At 39.7% G+C, this 20684-nt stretch overlaps 1 protein-coding gene across 1 annotated transcript in view; it reads left to right on the top strand.

The window, feature by feature from the left end:
• Positions 1-20684, top strand: part of GRID2 (glutamate ionotropic receptor delta type subunit 2) — a 1372533-nt gene that overhangs the window by 650820 nt on the left and 701029 nt on the right. Inside the window, exon 4 of the mRNA XM_075609971.1 lies at positions 20203-20408. Coding sequence (XP_075466086.1) covers positions 20203-20408 — 206 coding nt within the window. The remainder of the gene's footprint in view (positions 1-20202; positions 20409-20684) is intronic.

The raw sequence follows: 20684 nt of genomic DNA, 5'->3' as shown, positions 1-20684 counted from the left end.
TTTTACCCACAATACTTTGGGGATCTATTCGGCTGGTCAGTAATACAACATTCCTTCCTTGTAAATTACTTAAGAAACCCATTCAACAACAATTAATAGGCTATTGCATTCTTAACATTAATTATGCACCATACAGACATATACTTATATGAATAATTGTGTGGAAATATAAATTCACTAAATTAGATATTTTTAATCCTTATCCAAACTAATTGGTTGTTGTTACTGGTTTTGACTTATTAAAGTTTCTCAACTACAAACTGGGAGAAAACTGGCAAAACAAACTAATTATAAAAGAAAATGAATTCTAGATGCAATGGGGATTTTTCGTTTGATAAATCTGGTGCCCCAGAGACCAAAGGGATAATTCTGGTAGCTTCAAAGTGTGACAAACAAGTGCAGCATGCTTTGCTATTCTGTAAGTCCTTCTCGCATGTCCAATCCGTTTGTAAATGGCTTTTTTAGAAGTGGTTTCACTCTTGATTGGTTTGTCAAAAAAGCTTCCGAAAATCTGCAATTCTTGTAGCTTCATTATGCAAACCGCTTCTAAAAACTCAAATTTTACATACAGAGCATGACATATGGGTTTGGCTGAGAGACCCAAACCCATAATTCAGATGGGGGGGGGGGGGATTTAGCACCACCTGTGGTCATTCCACATCTAAAGCAAGTACATAATGGGCATTTTGGCTGTTAAACCATCCAGTTTGTCACTTTTTATAAAAGTGGTTTAGAAGATGCCATTTGAAATAGAGAATAGAGTTTTTTCTCACATTTCATTCCGCTACTTCTAAACATGTCAAACCCCGTCGTTTGGCACGGACAATCTCAGAATTAGGAGAATTGGCCCTTAAGACTAAGAGACTAAGACCCCATTTAGAAAAAAGCTAAGAAATAACCTGCTATCGCACGGGTAATCATATAACTCAATCAATCAATTTTAGGCTACACATTATATTGCCTTGTTCCTTCACTAACATCTATTGAGACTAATAGGTCATTATTTTCCATTTCTCTGGTGTCATAACAATTAACAACAGACCTGATGTTATAAAAACATTTTATGAGAGATGATCGACAAAACCCTCCAGCCCCCTCCACCAGAACTTCAGTCAAATTTTAGTCTGTGGCTCAGATCTGTGTGCTGGGCCTTACCCGAAAATGAGGCAAAACCTCATGCAGTGGCTAGGAAAGATTGACCTTTTAGATGTACTACTACTAGGAGTAACCAGTTCCGAAGTGAGTCCATCAACCTTCTTGTTTATGTGATGATATTTAGTACCGGTCTCTCAGCTCCATATTATCTGTACATGACACAGAGTCTGAGACTGAAAGATCAAAGAATGAGTACACTACGTCAGTGAAAGGAAACATTTTTCCTCTACCTGTGCCTTTGTATAAGAAACCTGGGCAGAGTCCAAAAATGGAAAGTTAAAAGCAGCTTGTCACCCCATGCCAGCCATTGCCACCACATGCCTTTGACAAGTGCATTATCATGCCTGGCAAAAATACAAACAATTGCACTTGTTCTGTATGGAAAAGTTCTACCCTAACCCAGACAACATATGCCAGGTAATCTGCAGCCGTTGTCAGGTAAAAATAAGCAGAGGTAGAAACACAGACAAACTTGGCACTTCCTCAATGTTATGCCACTTGCAGCAAAGTCATTTGATGTCAGAACAAGACCAATGCTTGTTATCAATGGGGAGTTCAGCATCAAACATTAGCAGTACTAGATACTTTGTATTTTCAGAATCATCAACTCCAAAGCATCAATGACCAAAAGCATCTCTTTATACCCCTTTGTCTTTCCAAGAATCCTAAGGTGTTGTTGCTGTTACTGAAGCTGAGTCTTCACAGACAGTGAAGAGAAAGTCTAAGGCTATGTCCACTACCCAATTTAAATACTCTATTGTTAACAGGGACTATTTTTTTTATTCCTACTTTCATGTCTGAAGCGCTTATTCCCACTATGTGTTATATTATTATGTCAGGTGTATTACTGCTGTGAAGCGCTGTGTACCTGGATGGCACTATATAAATACAGATATACATACAGAAGCAATTAATTCGGGGACAGTCATTTTTAAGTGGAACAAAGTTTGATTGCAGACACCCTGTTGCACAGCAGATTGAAATATCTGATATTAATTCGCTTTGTGTATACTCTTGTAGTCTGATAATAATTTGGTAGACTTTGTAAATTAGTGGAGATTATGTATCCACTAAACCAAATTACTAAAAATGGCATATCTGTGCTGTACATGGAGCAGAAGGGCAAAGTCACCACGGCCATGGAAAATGTCATTGTAGAAACTATCAACCTGACTGGAAATGTGGACACTGGTCCTGGTCAAACAATATGTCCTAGATGGACCACTGAGTAACAGCTTCAGCAATAGCAACACCTCAATCATCATTATCCTCTCTATAAACTAGCATGTGGTTGAAAGAGATAAATCACAGGCAATCTGCTTTATGTATTGTTGATTTCACTAAGAAGCATACAGGTAACAATCTCAGGAATGTAATTGCAAAATGGCTGATCACTCTTGATCTTTCCTTACTGTAGGCTTCCTAATTTAAGATAATGGAGCAAACATTGAATGTGCACACACTAGTAACATAATTGTACAGTATTTTTCTTTAAACATGATAGGCCTGTACAAGGGATGATGGGCTGTCCCAAGTAAAATCTCTGTTCATTTTATGCCCCCGGCAACAGCATGCAGAACACTGCAATAGCTGCAAGAAAAGTGTTGTCTGCCACACCATCAACTGAAGCAGGGGATTGTAGGAAGTTGTAATTCCAACCTATATATGCTTCAGTGACTTCAGGAACAGAAACAAGTCATTACCCACTACACAGCTTTCCATGATTTAGTGAGAGGAGGTAGTTATGTTACTCTAGCATACTGGAAAATTATTAAACTGAAATATCAATACAGGAAGTCTAGAGATGGCTAGTCTGAGTCAGATCACACCACTCATTAAACTTTGGGAAAAACATCATTTTGGGACCCAAGATTCTCCACCATGTTGCGATCTGCGCTGTATATTTTGGCAACCATGTTTCACCCTTGGTTTAATCCTGTGAGGATCGGCACAAGCTCCACCTCCATCAAGCTCCAGTTATGTGATGGGCTTCAGCTTCTCTCCTGCCTGTGGAGCAATCCTGCGTCTGATTCATCGACCCTGCTATTTAGGCTTTGCCTCTTCCACCAGGAAGTTAGCTGAGCATAAAATTCTTGTGACGTCATCCTGGTCGCAAGCACTCTGCCTGCCTTGTTCTGGTTTTGACTCTGCTGACTTCTCTTATCCTCAAACTCGGCTAGTGACGCCTACGCTCTATACCTCTCCATTCTTTGACCTCGGCTAAGTGACCCCTACGCTCCATACCTCCCCCTTTCTCAACCTCATCTAAGTGCCCCCATGCTCCATACCTCCCCATTTCTCGATCTCAGCTAAGTGACCCCTACGATTCGCACCTCTCCAACTCTGACCCGGCTGTCCATGACTACGATACCTGCAATCTGGAAGCGGCTTTGCGACTCCAGGTCGGTGTATCCTATCCCAACCTTGGTCTCATGGTACCATCCTGTATGCGGCAAGCACTCGTTACAAATCCACAGTTGTTTAATTTCCTTTAATCAGGCACAGATGTAAACACCTGCAAAGAGATCCTTATTGCCCGCTGTCAGCTCAAAAGTCATACAGTACATACTTTGTCCTTCTGCTTCTCTTGAAACTATTGTGTCTTCTGCTGTAATGTACTGCAATTGGTGCCAATCGATAAAAAGCTAGGAAAAACAAAACAAAGTACAACAATCCATTGCTGGATGAAGGCCTCCCCAGTGATCTTCCAGGTACTCCAGTGGCAAGCCTTTCTTTTTCATGTTGCTCTAATACATTTTCTGATTTCATTCTCCTACTGTATCTTACGTTTGGTCCTCGTTTTGGTCTACTGATATCCTTTGGAATCAAGTCAAGTACCATTTTGTCCAACAATAATAATTTCTCCTTGTATTTCAGTATGTTCTTCCCACTGCTAATTTAATTCTTCACCCTTGTGATGACATCCCAAGCTTTTGTTTGCTTTTGAGCCCATTAATTTTTTCCCCCATTATCTTTGGGTAATACACAGCATACATCTCTCCATACTTGTTTAAGTTATCTGAAGCGTCTGAATTGTATTTGCATTTAAGGTTTAAGATTCACATCCATTTACGAGCATAGGCAGATTACACTGGTCAGACACTTTCCTATGACGCACCGTGGAAGGTTACTCTGCATGATTGTCTTGTTTTTTCCAAATGCGCTCCATCCCATATCCATTCTATTGATTTCATTTGAACGGTTCCCATACATTGATACTTGCTGGCCAAGTTAGACATAGGGGCCTATTCACTAAACTTCGATAAGTCACTTAATGCTTGTTAGGTGCACTTTACAAGCGATTTTGCATGTGTAGCTATTCACAAACCTCCGATAACATGTCAATAAATGCTTAAACTCGTATTTTTTTTGCCAGTAACTGCTTTTCACAAAGTTCTGATATGCAAATCATGGGTTAAATACTCACTTTTTTTTAATGCCACATAAAAGATGGCGGTAGAGGAGGATAACTTCCTAACTTAATAGTATTTCCAATTGTATATATGTACCCTCAAACCTCCCTACAAATAAGTTAGGGAGAGATGCCTGTGCTGAAAAATGAACATACCTGAGGTACCATTGGAAATATGCTTATGTCTATACAAAGTATATTTAAATGAGTCTTCCTCCTCCTCTTGAAATTTAGTAAATAGGCCCCATAGTCTTCACATTTTTTTAAAGTTCTATTCTAATCATTTTGATCTTTGTAGACTTGTTATATTTGTTGAACATCACTTTGGTCTTGCGGAGTATGATATGGAGGGCCACCTTCTTACTTGCTTTGAGTAGTTCTCTAATTTGTTGCTGGAGGTCTTTTTTCTTCCTAATTCAATATTTTCAACAATTCTTCAAATGTTGCTGTGAAAAGCTTTGGGGACATAGCTTCTCCCTGTCGCACCCCCCTTGCTGATCCTTATCTTGCTTGTATCTTAATGTAATCTAATGGTTGATGTGGCATTCTCATAAATATTCTTTATAATATCAATGTACTGTACGCTTCTTCAACATTTTGTCTTCTTAATACATTTAAAACTGCTGAAGTGTAGACAGAATCAAATGTTTTTTTTTTCCCGTAATCCTAAAATTGGTGGTTGATCATAATTATTATTTTAGAATAATCAAGAATAAACAAAGGCACAAGGTATGGGGCTAATAATAATAATGAATAGGGAGTCAGAAAACAACTCCCAGGTGGTGCGGAGTCCTTAAAAGAGACAAATATACACTGAAGGGAAAGAGTAAGGGGTATAAGCCCACTCCTCAATACCTAATTGGGATAGTTTCAGAACCACTAGTAAACCACATGAGTTGATTGATTGCAAATATACGCACATATCTAGAATGCCTCCATCCAGTGCCTATGGTAAAGCGTGCTGCTAATAGTGGAATGAATATAAGCATGATTGGGAATATAGCGCACAGCCAGGAGAGTGGGTCAAAAATGGTATATTAAAAATATTTAAATTGGTCTATAAAAAGCAGAGGTGTTAAAGCAATCCTACATGTTTCATGCACAATACACTTTATCATGCACTCCTTGATAAAGTGCATTGTGCATGAAACATGTAGGAGGGCTGTTACACCTCCGTTTTTAATGGACCCATAAAGCTATTTTTGATATACCATTTTGACCCACTCTCCTGGCTGTGCGCTATATTCCCAATTGTGCTTATCATTACTTAGGGACATCATTTCTTGTAAAACTTGGATGTGGTCCATTGTGATGTATCCACTGTTGAATCCCGCAAAGTTCAGGGTCTGTTGCAGCTAAGATACAAAACATACTGTAAGTCCTTGGTTTGACAAATGGCTTTGTAATAAAGTCCATGCATGAAATAACAGACCTTTCAAAGAGAAAGAGGCTCAAAATGAAAAACAGTACATCCAGTTAACTTTGAAGCATGTTGTCTATTAGTACCTATGAGTGTACTTAATAAACAAGTCTATATATGCTTCCATTTGTCAAACCAAGGACATCATTTTTTCTACCATGTACTATATCTAACTTTCATTTTTCGTTAATATGTGCTATGTTATGTCCTACGGTCTCTACAGCTTATATCATTCATATGTTACTGGTTACAGAATTTTGTTTTAAAGCTCTGTATGTATCACTGCTTTTTTCTTCTTTCCTTAATTTATCAGCCCCTCTCAAATTAGGGGAGTGGCTTCACCCTTTTGTTTTAACCTGTTGCTGGGCAACTACAAAGCAGGGTATTTTTAGCAGTTTTTTTTGCTGCATCTTATTGCGAGTATGTAAGGTTATTTCTATTTCACTTTCACTGTTTTGATAGAAATATCGACCATGTATTAATATCTCTGCATCAAGTTCTGTGAGTACAGAGCCATTTTTTACTGTATCCTGATGTTACCATTCGGGCATCCAAGCACACTAACTAAGCTTATACCTTTGTCTCTATCTCTCTAATATATCATAATTTAGTCATGTTTTACCAGATTCAGTGTCTGCCCCTTAAGCCCCAAATCTCCATTCTTTTCCTCCTCCACAATTGTTAATATCTTACTATGTTGGCATTAACTCTTTTGTAATTGTTTAGTTATCCTCAACATTCAAGTCTTGCACCTCTTACTGTCCTCATGTGAGGATTGGACCTCGGTCCCGCCCCTGTAACGCGTCCCGTGACGCATTAGGTGACACCCTACGCGCGTGCGCTGCACGCGAGCAACGCAGTACTCCTGCTGGGACTGGACCTAGGCTCCGCCCCTACACCGCATCCCATGATGCAACAGAGGAAGTTATTGTCTCCACTTCGTGCCGCCGTCTCAATACCAGGGGCACTCGAGGGGTTAATGCTATCAGCAACTACTCTTCATCTGCGGTACATTCGCCCCTGCCTATCAGTACACAGTCTATGTGTGATGACTCTTTGCCTGCAGCCTTCCCATTGGCTCTCTGTTCTTTATATGTTCAGTCATTCCTTAGGCAAATTGGCTGAGCATAAACTTGTGTTTATGTTACGAAGTGCTTGTCTCAAGCATCCTGCTTCCCTGCTGTTTGTCTGTGCATTCTGCCTTCATCTCTTGTACCTTTTGACCTTGGCTTGTACCCGGACCTCTGCTTTCTCTGACCCCTGGACTTTGGCTTTGCACAACGACCATTCTGACCTCTCTACTCCTGGACCCAGGATATGCACAACGACCACCTGACTTCTCCTATCCTAGACCACGGCGTGTATCACGACTATTCTGACTTCTCCTACCCTAACCCAGCTACACGAATACGACTCTGCAATCTGGACGCAGTTTTGTGGTTGTTGTTCAGTGTATTCAAACATCCCCACCTCAGCTTTGCAGTCCAGTCCGGTTTGTGGTGAGCACTCGTTACACCTCATTACTGCCTCTCTCTTCTCCTTTTATCGTATTTTCCTCATTTCTGTTCATGCGAGTTAACTGACATATGCGTACTAAAGTTGGCGTATGCAAAACTTAAAAAAATAATGAAAAAATAAATGTAACTGAATTTATTGTTTAAATAACAGCAAGTAGTGACCAATCATTTGTTATAATAAATGTGGATTTATTTGTAAAACGTCAACATATTCCACAACGCAGTACAGTGAGAGTACAGAGATTTTATATCTACATAAACAGTTGCATACAAATATAGACAAGCGTGCACAAACATGTCCAAAAAGGTAATTAGGGCCCTGCCTTTGAGAGGTTACAATCTAGAGACAATGAGGGACAATGTTGAAACAAAAGGTAAAGTGGCTGCTCTTTGTTGGCTGGTGTATGCTTCAGGATAGAGTATGGTGCTACACAGCTGGTTCCAATAAGGTTTGACGGTATGTAGATTGGTCTAGCCACATAAGTCATACCAATAGGGTTGGGAGGAGGGTGTTATGGATGTGAAAGATACGCTTGAAAAGGTGAGTTTTCAGGGAGTTGTAAATGACTCAAAGGCTGGGGGGAGTCTGATGGTATTTGGTAGGGAATTCCAGAGAGAGGGGGCAGCACGGGAGAAGTCTTGTAGGTGGGACTGAAAGGAGGTGATAAGGCTTGAGAAAAGGTGGATGTTGTAGGCAGAGTGTAGGGCGCATTTAGGTATATATTTTGAAATGAGGGCTGAGATATAAGGGGGGGGCAGCTTTGTTGAGAGGATTGTAAGTCAGAGCTCGGGTTTTAAATTTCATTCTGCAGGATATGGGAAATCAGTGTAGGGATTTGTGCAGTGGAACAACTGAAGTGGAGCGGTGATTGAGGTAGAGGAATCTGGCAGGAGAATTTTAGATGGATTGTAGTGGTACAGGTAGATAAGGGGAATGTCAAATAATAGAAGGTAGTAGGTGGGACACAATTAATTAGTAAATTAGGATTTTAGTTGCACCACGAGTGACAAAAGGGCACGTCCTGGCAATATTTTGGAGGTGTAGACAGCAGGACTTTTTGAGGGACGGTCTGTACACATTTAAGGAGAGATCAAAGTAAAATATGACTCCGAGACAGCAGGCTTGAGGTATTGATGAGATTGTGATATTATTGACAGTGAGGGAGAGTTTGGGTGTAGGGATGGCAGTGGAAGTGTGAAAGAGTATTATTTATGTTTAGGACATGATAAGCTTCAGATAACAGTGGGACATCCAGGAGCATATTAAAAAGAGAAAGTTGCTGATAGGAGAGAGGGGTATAGATCAGGGAAGGAGAGGTACATTTGGTTTATCATCAGCATAGAGATGATACTGAAAGCCAAAAGATTGTATTAGTTCACCAAGAGAAGATGTGTAGAGTGAAAAGAGCAGAGGGCCAAGGACAGAGCCTTGTGGGACCCCAACAGAAAGAGGGAGTGAAGAGGAGGAGAGACCAGAGATGGAAACACTGAAGGAGCGGTTTTAAAGATAGGATGTTAACCAGGAAATGACTGTGTTATGGAGGCCAATATAGTGTAGAGAGATCTTAAGAATTTGTAAGGAGAAGTGAACCTTAGACTTTGCTTTGAATAGATAATTTGCCACTTTTGTTATTGCTGTCTCAGTGGTGTGTAGAGGGTGGAAACCAGATGGCTAATGGTCAGGGAGTTGGAGGAGAGAAAGGGATCTAGTCAGTTGTATACAAGTCGCATACGTAGCTTGGAGACAAATGGAAGAAGATAGGGATGGGTCAAAAAAGTGTTTCTTTAGAATGGGCGGGATAAGTGCATGTTTAAAAAAGAGGGGAATGCGCAGGTGTGAAAGAGGTTAACAATGTGTATTAAGGAGGAGTTTAGTGTGCTAGAGAGGGTGTGGAAGAGATGTGAGAAAATAGGATCAAGAGGCAGGTTGTAGGGTGAGATGATGAGAGATGCGCAGAGACCTCATTCTCAGTCACAGGGGAAGATGAGCTGAGGGTGGATAATAAGTGTGTTAAGGGAGGTAATTGTTGCATGTGAAATTTGACATGTAAATATTTAATTTCTGATCGACTTAATCTTGTCTGTGAAGTGAGTGGTGAGGTCTCGGGCTATAATGTTATAGGTGTGGCGGGGTGCAGGTATGGTTGGGCAGAGAAGGGAGTTAAAGGTGGTGAATAAACATTGAGGGTTAGAGGATAGAATTTGTATGGGTGAAGAAAATTAGGTTTGGTTGGAAAGTGTTATAGAACGAGTGTATGAATTTGGAGTGGAGAAAATCTACTTTAGAGCAAGATTTCCTCCAGTACTGTTCCACAGTGCATGAGCACTTTTGGAGCTATTGGGTGTGTGCCACGGTTAAGAGAGCTGGAAATTAAAAAGTCATGTATTGCTGTAAGTTTGTTGCAGACAGATTGTGCATTTCATAGGGTGCAGGAAAGGGATGGGAAAGGAGAAATGGTGATGAGGTTAGAGTGGCTAGTAGTGCCTGGTAAGAAGGAGACTTTGGGGCAGGATGTGGGACTCAAAAGAATTGGAATGAGGATAGGGCCAGGATTAGGGGCATGCTGCCAGAGTAATAGTAAGGAGAGGAAGAGAGTATAGAACATTGAGTTGCTGCTTTATTTATTTTTAATTTTTTATTGGGTGATTGGGCTGTGATGTGAGAAGCAGATTAAGTAGATGGCTGTAGAATGAGGCAGATAATACTACAGTGTAGTAAATTAGGAAGGAGGGTTTAGGGTTTAAACTGTGGTAGCTAGGGGTACAGTAAAAGTGCAAGAGTAGGGGAAGACGTAGGGGAGAGCAGAGCTATAGTAGGGTAAAGCTGAGGTCATTACTTAACATGAATATGTAGGGTTTCCAGTTGGCATTAGCAGTGCGCAGGCAGCAATCGGAGTGCACTTTCACTGCTGTCAAAAACGTTCTGCATTAGACAGTGGCAGGTTATGTTAAGAGCTTGCAAAGAGAATTGGAGGATGGGATAGGCAGGAGAGGAAGGTATGAGGAGTTTGAGCAAACAGAGAGAAGTATTGGGAGAGTCTGTGGTAGATGAGAGTGGGGGAGGGTGCTTGCTAACAAGTGTAGAATATCAGTGTAAAGAAGTGAGCTCACCAACAATAATAGCCTCATGCAGATGAAGTTGCTAAAGAAGTCAGACAGACTGAAGTCCATCTCATGTCTAAATTCTGTATAAATCTCATAAATACTTTTACAAACATAAAGTGCTATGCTTGGCCCCTGCTATTCTTTCTCCACACAAGGATCATAGTTATACTGTACTTCTAAAGAATCTAATACAATCCCTAATACAACTGCCTAATTGCCCAATTAAGACTGGACAATTAGCAGACAAGAAATGTAAGTTTGAAGAGACTAACCCCTAACCTACCAGATAAATAAACAAGGAGATCTTGTCCAGGAATGTTAACAGTAGATAGAAATAATTCAATTGACAATCATACCTGATAATGAAAGAATGCAATTAGTTCCATATCACAGCAACTGAAGTTCTTGGCTTGCATGATGTAAACACAGGATATATCTCCTGTACACTTCATAAACATTTATAAATGTACACTTTAAGATGTACAAACTTAAAGGGCTATACTTGGCCCTGCATATTGTATTAGACATGGCAAAGCAAATGATATAATTTCAGTTGTATATTTTAAATTAAGTGGTGGACAGTTATTGCATTTACTTGCACCCCATTCCTTAAATGTACTGTACTTTAGTTAGGGGGCAATGGTGCCTCGTGTAGCGAAGAAAGTTATAAAAGCTCTCTTGCTTCTTGCTTGGTAAATATATATTATATATGCAATACATTGCGTTATTTAGAATTAGGTAAATTACTTTTCTCTGCATCATTTATCTTCTCAAAAATATTAATCACATAGTAATTTCCATTAATGTCAAACTTGACAACATTTCACAAAGAAAATGACAGTGATAGGTAGCAATGAAAAGGGTCAACAAAAAGGGTCAATACTAGTAATTAGACAGACAAAGTGCTCTAAGTGTGAATAATTTGTCATATCTTTGCTTTACCTTTTAAATCAAATGGCATTGCCCTTCACCATTGACTGGAATTTTAAATACAGTTTACTATCAGTCAATAACACTGACAATGCTAATTTTCTAAATGTTGAATCGCAATAATTTGCATATGTGAGTTATAGACGCAACTCTACTAAAGTGGTCTTAAAAAACATTTTCTTCACTTCTTTCCACTTATCACATTGATCATATATCACAAAATAATACCAGGTATTATATGGAGGTTTTATAAAACATGTATGTACACTGAAATGTTGCAGCATGTACCCAGCATGTACCTGGGTCTTGTTGGTGATTGCCCCAGATTTGTTTTAGAATACTCGTCGGCACTACAGTATGTATGTATGTATCTATATCTTTATTTATATAGCGCCATTGATGTACATAGCACTTCACAGCAGTAATACATGTGATAATCATATAAATAACAAATAATACACATAATACATAATGGGAATAAGCCCTTCAGACATAAAAGTAACATTAGGAAAAGGAGTCCTTGTCCCGGAGAGCTTACATGACCTTCAGTATAAATGTTCTCTGAGCTGCTTGACAACGTTGCACTCCAATATGCATAATGTAACTTCCTTTCCTCCTGAGAAAGTACTGATAGTATATTCAATTACTAGGCTCCTTATTTGATGACCTACGAGGTAATATGGTCTAGCTCAGGGGTTTCTACAGAATGATGCAGCCAATTTGAGCTTGCCCCACATATCAGACTGTCCAACATTAGGGATATGAGAATAGGTACACTTTCGTTACTCAATCCATTGTGGGATACAGGAGCTTAAAAACAAACATCTTCTAAGAAGTCACTGTAATATATGCAAATAGCCTGTTATCCATAAAACCCTTGTAGTGATAACTTCCCGTAGGACAAAATGATCATTTATTAAATTAGTCATCGACTTTCAAGCTGCTGTAATTAGCTGAAGGTTGTGAGTTTCAAAGTTACCACATTTCACTTACATTATACCACTATGTTGTTTTAACTTTATTTTTCATAAGTGATGACCACTGCGCTCACCAAATCTTTCTGCTACAAATACACTGCACAAGATTTATCAAAGCACAAAATTACATTTATTTCCATGGTAAAAAAAAAAATTCTTGATAAATGTGGTTCAGTTTTCCTCCCAGTTTTGCAACCAGAAGACTTTAACAAATGATCCCCCTCCTCCCCTAAGGCTTCATTTCTAAAATGTTCAGTCATATTGAATGAGCCAGAAGGTGGCGTATGAAACAGCACCACTTTTATTATTATTTTGTCCTAAAATTCAAGTTCCTCAGGAAATTTGTGCAAATGTTCACATTGCTCAAGAATTATATATATAAAAAAAAGTTAAATGCAACATTGCCATCAGATTACCACAAAATGTGTCTTCTCTTGCCAGAATTGTGAGAAAATTATAGTATACATACTGTACAGGTTCATTTGGAATTTTTTTTTTTTTTTTCATTAAATATCCAATTCGACCTGGTTAACAAACTTACACAAAAAATGGCACAAATCTAGTATGCAGCATCATTTTCAATAAGTTACATCAGTTTTTAAATTACTGCAACATTGTTATTTGGACCCAAAAGTTTTTTTTATTTTAGCAAAATACATACCTTATACACTGTAAATCAAACATAATCTTTGTTTTAGTGCATTATTTTTCAGAACTGAGCAGACATTACCTATGCCTGCCTTTAAATACATCAAGTATATCTTTAAAACAAAATGCAAATTCATAAAGACTAATGAAGTAGAAGTGATCAAATTAATTATGGGCTGATGGACCACCAAGATGTTTTTTAAAATGTGCAGTTCCCATAATGATAGAAATGTTTAGGTTAGCATTTGTACATGATACTGTTGGGCTTCGAGAAGATGTTCAGTGAGATGCCATGTGTGGGTATTACAAGATAAAGCACTTCTGATTATGCATTGGCTTTTAACAATAGATTGAGCAATGTACCCACCTCTTGCTGCATGCCTAGGCAATAAATGTCTAGGGTAAATGAGATAATTCAATTTCAGCAAGGCGTACAAAATAAATAATCACATTCTTCTTAATCGATTTGCAAATGTTCATTATTACCCTGAGGCTGATTTCAAATGCCTGATGACTATAATATTCTAAACTATCTCACCAAACAGTCTTAAAGCTGTTTATTACTCATTTGGTCACATGCCAGCTTCCAAATTTTTCCTTTGTTTCAACGTGCTGCAATAAACATATAATTACTTTAGGGTTATCATTGAACTATATCATTTGCATTAGAACAATTATAAGCTATCGAATGGGAAGTTCCATGCTAAATTTGTAAAACTACATCAAAATGTAGACTGCAGTAAATCATTACCTTCTTTACTGTAGGAAAGACTCATAACGTCTTCTTACATGTTGTGTTTTTGTTTAGTCTTCAAAGCATAGTATTTAGCATTAAAATGTTACCAGCTGAAATAATGATTAATAATGATAATGCATATAGGGGTTCACCACATAATTGAACATATTTTCAAGCATGAGCAGTTCTAAATGTAATATAATAACATTCTGTATATCTCATCATTACATTGGGTTGCCTTATGTGGATTCTTAAATACCTTTGATGCACATACTACATACATGCTTATTTTGTATACTTGATAGATTTGTTGAGTAATATAACATATGTGGAATATTTATTTGAATAAAGGGTTTAGACTTTATGCTTACACATACAATATACAGATACTATTTTAAGAAACCTAAACCCAATTATTTGGTATTTAACTGTTGTCTCTTACATAATTCCTTTTTCGCTAGTCTTAATATATTAATCTGAAAGAATCTATAAAATCTTGTCTTTTTTGTATCTACTGTAATAGTGTTTCCACATTTCACATTACTACTACATTCTGATATGCTTCTAGAACAATGCCTATACACATTTAATGCACACATTCAAAGACCACTTCCTTCACCTCGTCTTTACTAAAAAAACGGTCACAGTTTACAACTCTGTCTTTACCTCTTCACTTGACCAGTATACCAGTATGCTCCTCCTGTATGCCGACACTCATTGCCCTCTAAACCTCAACGCTGACTAAACATGCATAGACACTTTTACGCTCCTGTCTCTGGAGGAAGTCACACTCTCTAGCAGATTTCCTTCACTATTTATTCCTCCTGTCCTTTTTTAACACTACTCTTTTAGTTTTGCTATACAGCGTTATCTTATTCCTCTAATAAACTTGCACAAATCTAGCTCACACCACCTCTTCTCTCTCTTTTATTCCTTGGTTCAGCCTCTCTTTACAACATGTGCCATTCCTTCCACTATATCTCAGGTCTGCTGATTACTTGCAGGACAAAGTGGAAGCTACCTTTATTCAAATGCCCTGCCCTATTCACATCTCTCCTTCCTAATCTTCCTCCTTCTTCTTTGACTCCTTTTCTCCAGTCTCCGGGAAGAAGTGCCTCAGATTGAAACTTCTCTTCACCCTCAGTCCCTATCTCACTCAGATGTTAAACTCATCTCTATGCTCTGGCACTTTTCCATCTCTTTTCAAGCATGCTGTAGTATGAACTTTCCTCATCAATAACTCCCTTCCCCCTACATCTCCTACTTTTGCTGTTTGTCTCTTGCTTTTTGCCTCTAAATTTTGGAATGCCTTTTTTATTTACGCAAACAGTACTCCATTTTCTTTTATTTACTTTATTTATGCTGGCTGGCTAATGGTGTGTTTAATAATGGGCAAATAATCTATTATCCATATCCGGATAATAGTTATTTTGCACATTACTTTACTATATGTGTTTGGTGGGGGGGGGGACAGGGAGATGTATTTATTGAAATGTACGCCCACCCGAGGACCCACGGATGCCCTCGGGCACCAACTGAGGACCCCCGGAAATCTGCAGGGACCACCTGATGACACCTGGACCCCTGGATACCGCAGGGACCACCCAAGGGCCCACAGACACCTGTGGGAACCACCCGAGGGCCTCCAGACACCCGTGGGGATTACCCTGGGACCCACAGACATCTGCAGGGACCACCTGGAGGCCCACAGAGCCTAGCAAGAACCACCCGAGTGCCCCAGACACCAGTGGGAACCCCCCTGGATGGCCTTTTGGGCCCACGGACACCAGTGGGGACCATCAGGGGACCCCCGCCGGCCTGTGGTATTAATCCTGTGTCTAAAAAATAAATAATGGTTTTATGTGGGGGCACATGGGGTGGGTGTGTTGTGTATTGTTGTTTATTAAATATTGTAATGGTTTTTGGTGGCCTAGGAGGTGACTAGTAGGGATGTTGTGTGTATTTTGTTTTATTGTGGGTAGCGGTGGTGGGTGAAGGGGGTATTAGCCCCAAGGATGGGTGTTTAGGCCTACCGGGTGGTAGCGGAGGGGTTAACCCCTTTATTACCTTAGTGGTATTAACCATTAAGGTAATGTAGGTTTTAAGTCCACCCGCAAGCCCCCCGCAAGGCCTAAACACCCACCAAGGGCCAAATACCACCTTCACCCACCCCCGTTACCCACAATAAGCATGGCACTAGTGGTTAACCCCTTCATTCCCTTAGCGGTTAGCCGCTAAGGTACATTAATGAAGTTGTCTGTAAAGGCATTTTTATTGCATGGGATTGATGCCGGGGGTCTCCTCCGGTGCTTATATTAATGTATATCAGCATTAATCCAATGCAGGAAAAAAGCATTTTTTTCTAAGTCCCGCCTCGCTGCTTCTAAGCAGGTTTCCAAAGCCCTCACGCCAAATTTTCCTGGTGTGATGATTTGGACTGAAATTCGCCATTGTAGAGCAACGATAGGCATCGATAACCTAATCGCTGCTACTAGAATTGCACAAGTTTATGAACTCGTTCACTCTGTGATTTTTTTATGAACAAAATTTTTGGGGGGTGATTCAGTCTTTTATCGCCCATTTATCGCCGCTTACTGAATCGAAGTAGGCATTTTGGGCAGTAAATGCACGATAAGTGGCTTATGAACGCTTAGTGCATAGGCCCTTAAGAGATTTCCATATTTAGCATTGCATTGTATTACAAACAATTACAATGGAAAAAAATTAGTTACTTTACCAAGCATTTTCATTTTACAGCCAATTTAATAAAATTAGGTATACTAATTACTGCATGACATCAATATTACATTTTCAATATGCAATACTGCTATAGACTTATTTGCCCCCTACTCAAAAAGGTAAGAAGTGAGGTAGTATGCAGGTAGCGACGCAGTGGCTGCCATTTAACTACTGTATAATAAATAGCGGACTGCACTGAAATGCTTACCAACATCTCATACAAGGAGATGTTAAAGGGGCAAACCCCAACGACATTGCAAATGCATTCAATGATAACTTTGTGGGGTGTGCCACTAACTTATTAGCGAAACGCAGCCCAAACCAAAAACCTGAATCTCATCCTGGGAGTACACACATAGCCCCACCCCCTCCCAACACTGCCCACAATTTTCAATTTGGCCCAGTATCCGAAGAGGAGATTACACAAGCGCTTCTCAAATTAAAACTAAGCAGCCAATGTGGATCTGACTTACTACAATCTAGGTTCATACGACTTGGTGCCCCAGCCATTGCCAAACCAATTGCTTCCATAGTCAACTCTATCCTGTCTGCAGGCCATATCCCTAAGGCCTTTCCCCTGCTGCCTACTGCAGCGCCCGCTGTGGCGGACGCTGCACGGATGAGAGCCCTCCCCTCAAAGGTGCCGGGCCCGCTGAGAGGGGGGGCCGCAGCGCTGGGGCGAGAGTTGCTCCTGCTCTCAATAGAATTGAGAGCAGGACTCGCGATGAGCGATAAGGCACGCCCCCCGGTGGTTCAGCCAATGAGGGCAAACCTGCCGGGTGACGTCATGGCCGCGACCCATCACTCCCCTGCCACGCCCCCCCTGTCTCTCTACCTGCAGTGAGCTGCAGACCGGGGAATCGGCTGCACGCGCCGCCAATCTCGCGGGCGCGCGTTGCAGCAGAGTTACCGGGGCCTTAGTCTAAGACCTGAAAAACTGCCAGAGTTGTCCCAATCTTCAAAAGTGGGGACAAAAACACTTTCTCAAACTACAGGCCAATCTCACTCCTCCCAATTCTATCCAAACTCATGGAAAAATGTGTCCACTCCCAATTAAGCGATTACTTTACCAAGACAAATTTCCCTAGCCAATTCCAATCTGGCTTTCGCCCAAAAACACTCCACCGTAACTACCCTGCTAAAAGTTTGCAATGAAATCCAGTGTGGAATGGAACGGGGTCAACTCACTGGTGCAGTATTCCTAGATTTTGCAAAGGCTTTTGACACAGTTGATCATGTTATCCTGCTTAACAAACTCCAGAGCTCTGGAATAGGGAAACATGCTTTAAACTGGTTTCAGTCCTACCTATCAGGAAGATCCCAACATGTGTCCATCTCAGGCTCTAACTCCAACCCCCAGGAAATCACCTGTAGTGTCCCGCATTGCTCTGTTCTGGGGCCCCTACTCTTCTCAGTGTTCATCAATGATCTTCCCACAGCTTGTAAGGAAGCCTCAATACACATGTATGCAGATGACACAATCCTATATGCACACAGCCATAGCCTCTCTGATCTTCAACATATACTTCAGTCTGACTTTTTGAGACTCGAAAACTGGATTTCCCACAACAAACTGTTTTTAAACACTGACAAGACTGTAACAATGGTATTTGGGACCATGACTAAATTTTTAAAGCTTCCAGCGACTGAGCTCCAGATTAGAACCAACACTAACACCACCCTAAACCCTGTCACTAGTTTTAAATACCTGGGCATATGGTTTAACTCCCACTTAACATTCGGGATGCACATTGATACCCTGACAACCAAGACCTATGCCAAACTAGGGGTACTATACAGGAACAAATCCTTTCTAAGTCTCCTGGTCAGAAAGCGAATCGCACAGCAGATGCTAATGTCAATTATTTACTTTGGAGACATAGTATATGTCTCGGCACCTCAAACCCACCTTAGCAAACTTGACACCCTCTACAATTCAATTTGTCGTTTTGTTCTCCAATGCAACTACAACACACATCACTGCAAAATGCTCAAAGAACTAGATTGGTCATCACTCGAGTATAGGCGCAAAGTTCACCTTTCCTGTCTTGCCTTTAAATTCTTTATGGGCAAGCTACAGTACCCAGCTATTGGAACAAGCTCCTCACCCCTACCACATCCAGCACTTATCTGAAATCAGACTACAAAAGACTGTTCATGGTCCCATGGCTCAACAAAGTATCTGGACGCTCCTCCTTCTCTTACCGTGCACCCCAAAACTGGAACAACCTACCGGAGACTCTCACATTCACCACCAGTTTAAGTTCTTTCAAATCTAAGGCTGTATCACATTTTAATCTGGTCTGTAACTGTTTCATACGCCCATAATATATATTTTCTTTAACTGTGCATGCAATATCTTGTATATAATGTATACCCTGTTCATTTATGTAACTGTATTTGTAACCATGTATTATTTGTCTTAACTCTGTGCCCAGGACATACTTGAAAACGAGAGGTAACTCTCAATGTATTACTTCCTGGTAAAATATTTTATAAATAAATAAATCAGTCCCAGGACCAAAGTGTAACATTTTACAGCTTGAGGACATCAAATCAGACACCTACAGTGTACAGTATATCGAGAATTTGGACATCATCCTTTAAATTCAGTCTGTAAACATGGGAAGTTGTCATTTGGGAGGGGTTTGATTTCCTCTTCCTTTGGCTACAGCCTTTTGTGTAATGGCAAGCAAACCTCCCATCTCTTTCCTCCTTAGTTTTATTGGCTCTCTGGTAAGGGCAGGGTGGGTTACAGTTCAGGAAAACACTTCATGGTTAGATATTCCCCATTCAGAGGCCATGAAGAAATGGGATTGGTGCTTAATTTCAGACAAACATTTGCCTTAAGTATTGTGTAAGGAAGATAATTACATTATTTACAGATTTTTTGTTGACCAGCTACTAAGGATTGCACCTTTAAAAAATCCAGTAGGAATTTACCGCCATCTTCTCTCTTTGTTTCAGTTTGTCACAGCATTTCTTATCTTTCAACTTTAAAACTAAAACGGTATTCCTAGTTTTTCAATTATATTTTCTTGTTTTACAGGATTGCAAATAGCACCATAGTCACATTAACGTTTATTGACATTTCTGTATCAAACATTTGGCTGCAGTCTAGAAATCTTAAACACTGTACTTATTTGTAGATTGCTGAAGAGTGTTAATATTATCAGTGCAGCAATGCACAAGAATCTCACTGGGGGTTCAATAATCCTGCATCGGGTAGCTTTACTTATGTATCCCTCTAACTAAATACTGCAGAATATGAATACAAGAAGAATTGCTGAATTAAATGAGGGGAATACAGAAGATAGCAATGGAAGAGCAGTTTTCTTTTTTGTTTCGTAAATGATACATATAACGACAAAATGACACCAGACATTATAACAAATACAATCTGTGTCCACTTTTAAAATGCTTTACAATGCAGTTTAACATATGTGCAAGTTAACCTTCCATTTCATGATACTGAGCGGAATAACTTCGAAACCAAGCTAGGCATTTTATGGATGTATTTCTGTTTACTGATTAGCATTTTGATGGACTTTTGATGTTCCTAGATATCCGTGGAATACAAGAGTTTTTGGATAGAGTATCTCAGCAGGGAATGGATGTAGCATTGCAGAAGGTAGAAAACAACATTAATAAGATGATAACAGGACTCTTCGCCACCATGCGTATAGAAGAACTTAATCGCTACAGGGACACACTGAGAAGAGCCATTCTTGTTATGAGCCCAACTACTGCCAAATCCTTCATCACTGAGGTAAGATATGTTCTTTAAAGGGTGCATCAGCATTTATTATATTGTTTTTTTTTCTATGCACAGTATTAGTAATGCTATTAACAATTATTGAAACAAAGTAATCTTAGTATTAATGTTTATGCAAAAAGCAATTAAAGATATTATTCTTACAGTATTTTATTTTCTGTCTATGTTACCGTTAGGCTTTTTCTGGTACACAAACATGCAAAAAGCATTGCTCTAACAGGTTTAAAAAATGTTTGTCCATTTGTTAAATCAAGGGATGATGTGTTCTAT

The sequence above is a fragment of the Ascaphus truei genome, chromosome 1 (assembly GCF_040206685.1).
Source record: "Ascaphus truei isolate aAscTru1 chromosome 1, aAscTru1.hap1, whole genome shotgun sequence".
Lineage (NCBI taxonomy): Eukaryota > Metazoa > Chordata > Amphibia > Anura > Ascaphidae > Ascaphus > Ascaphus truei.
Note: the sequence above shows the minus strand (reverse complement) of the source record. Positions and strands in the feature narration are given on the sequence as shown.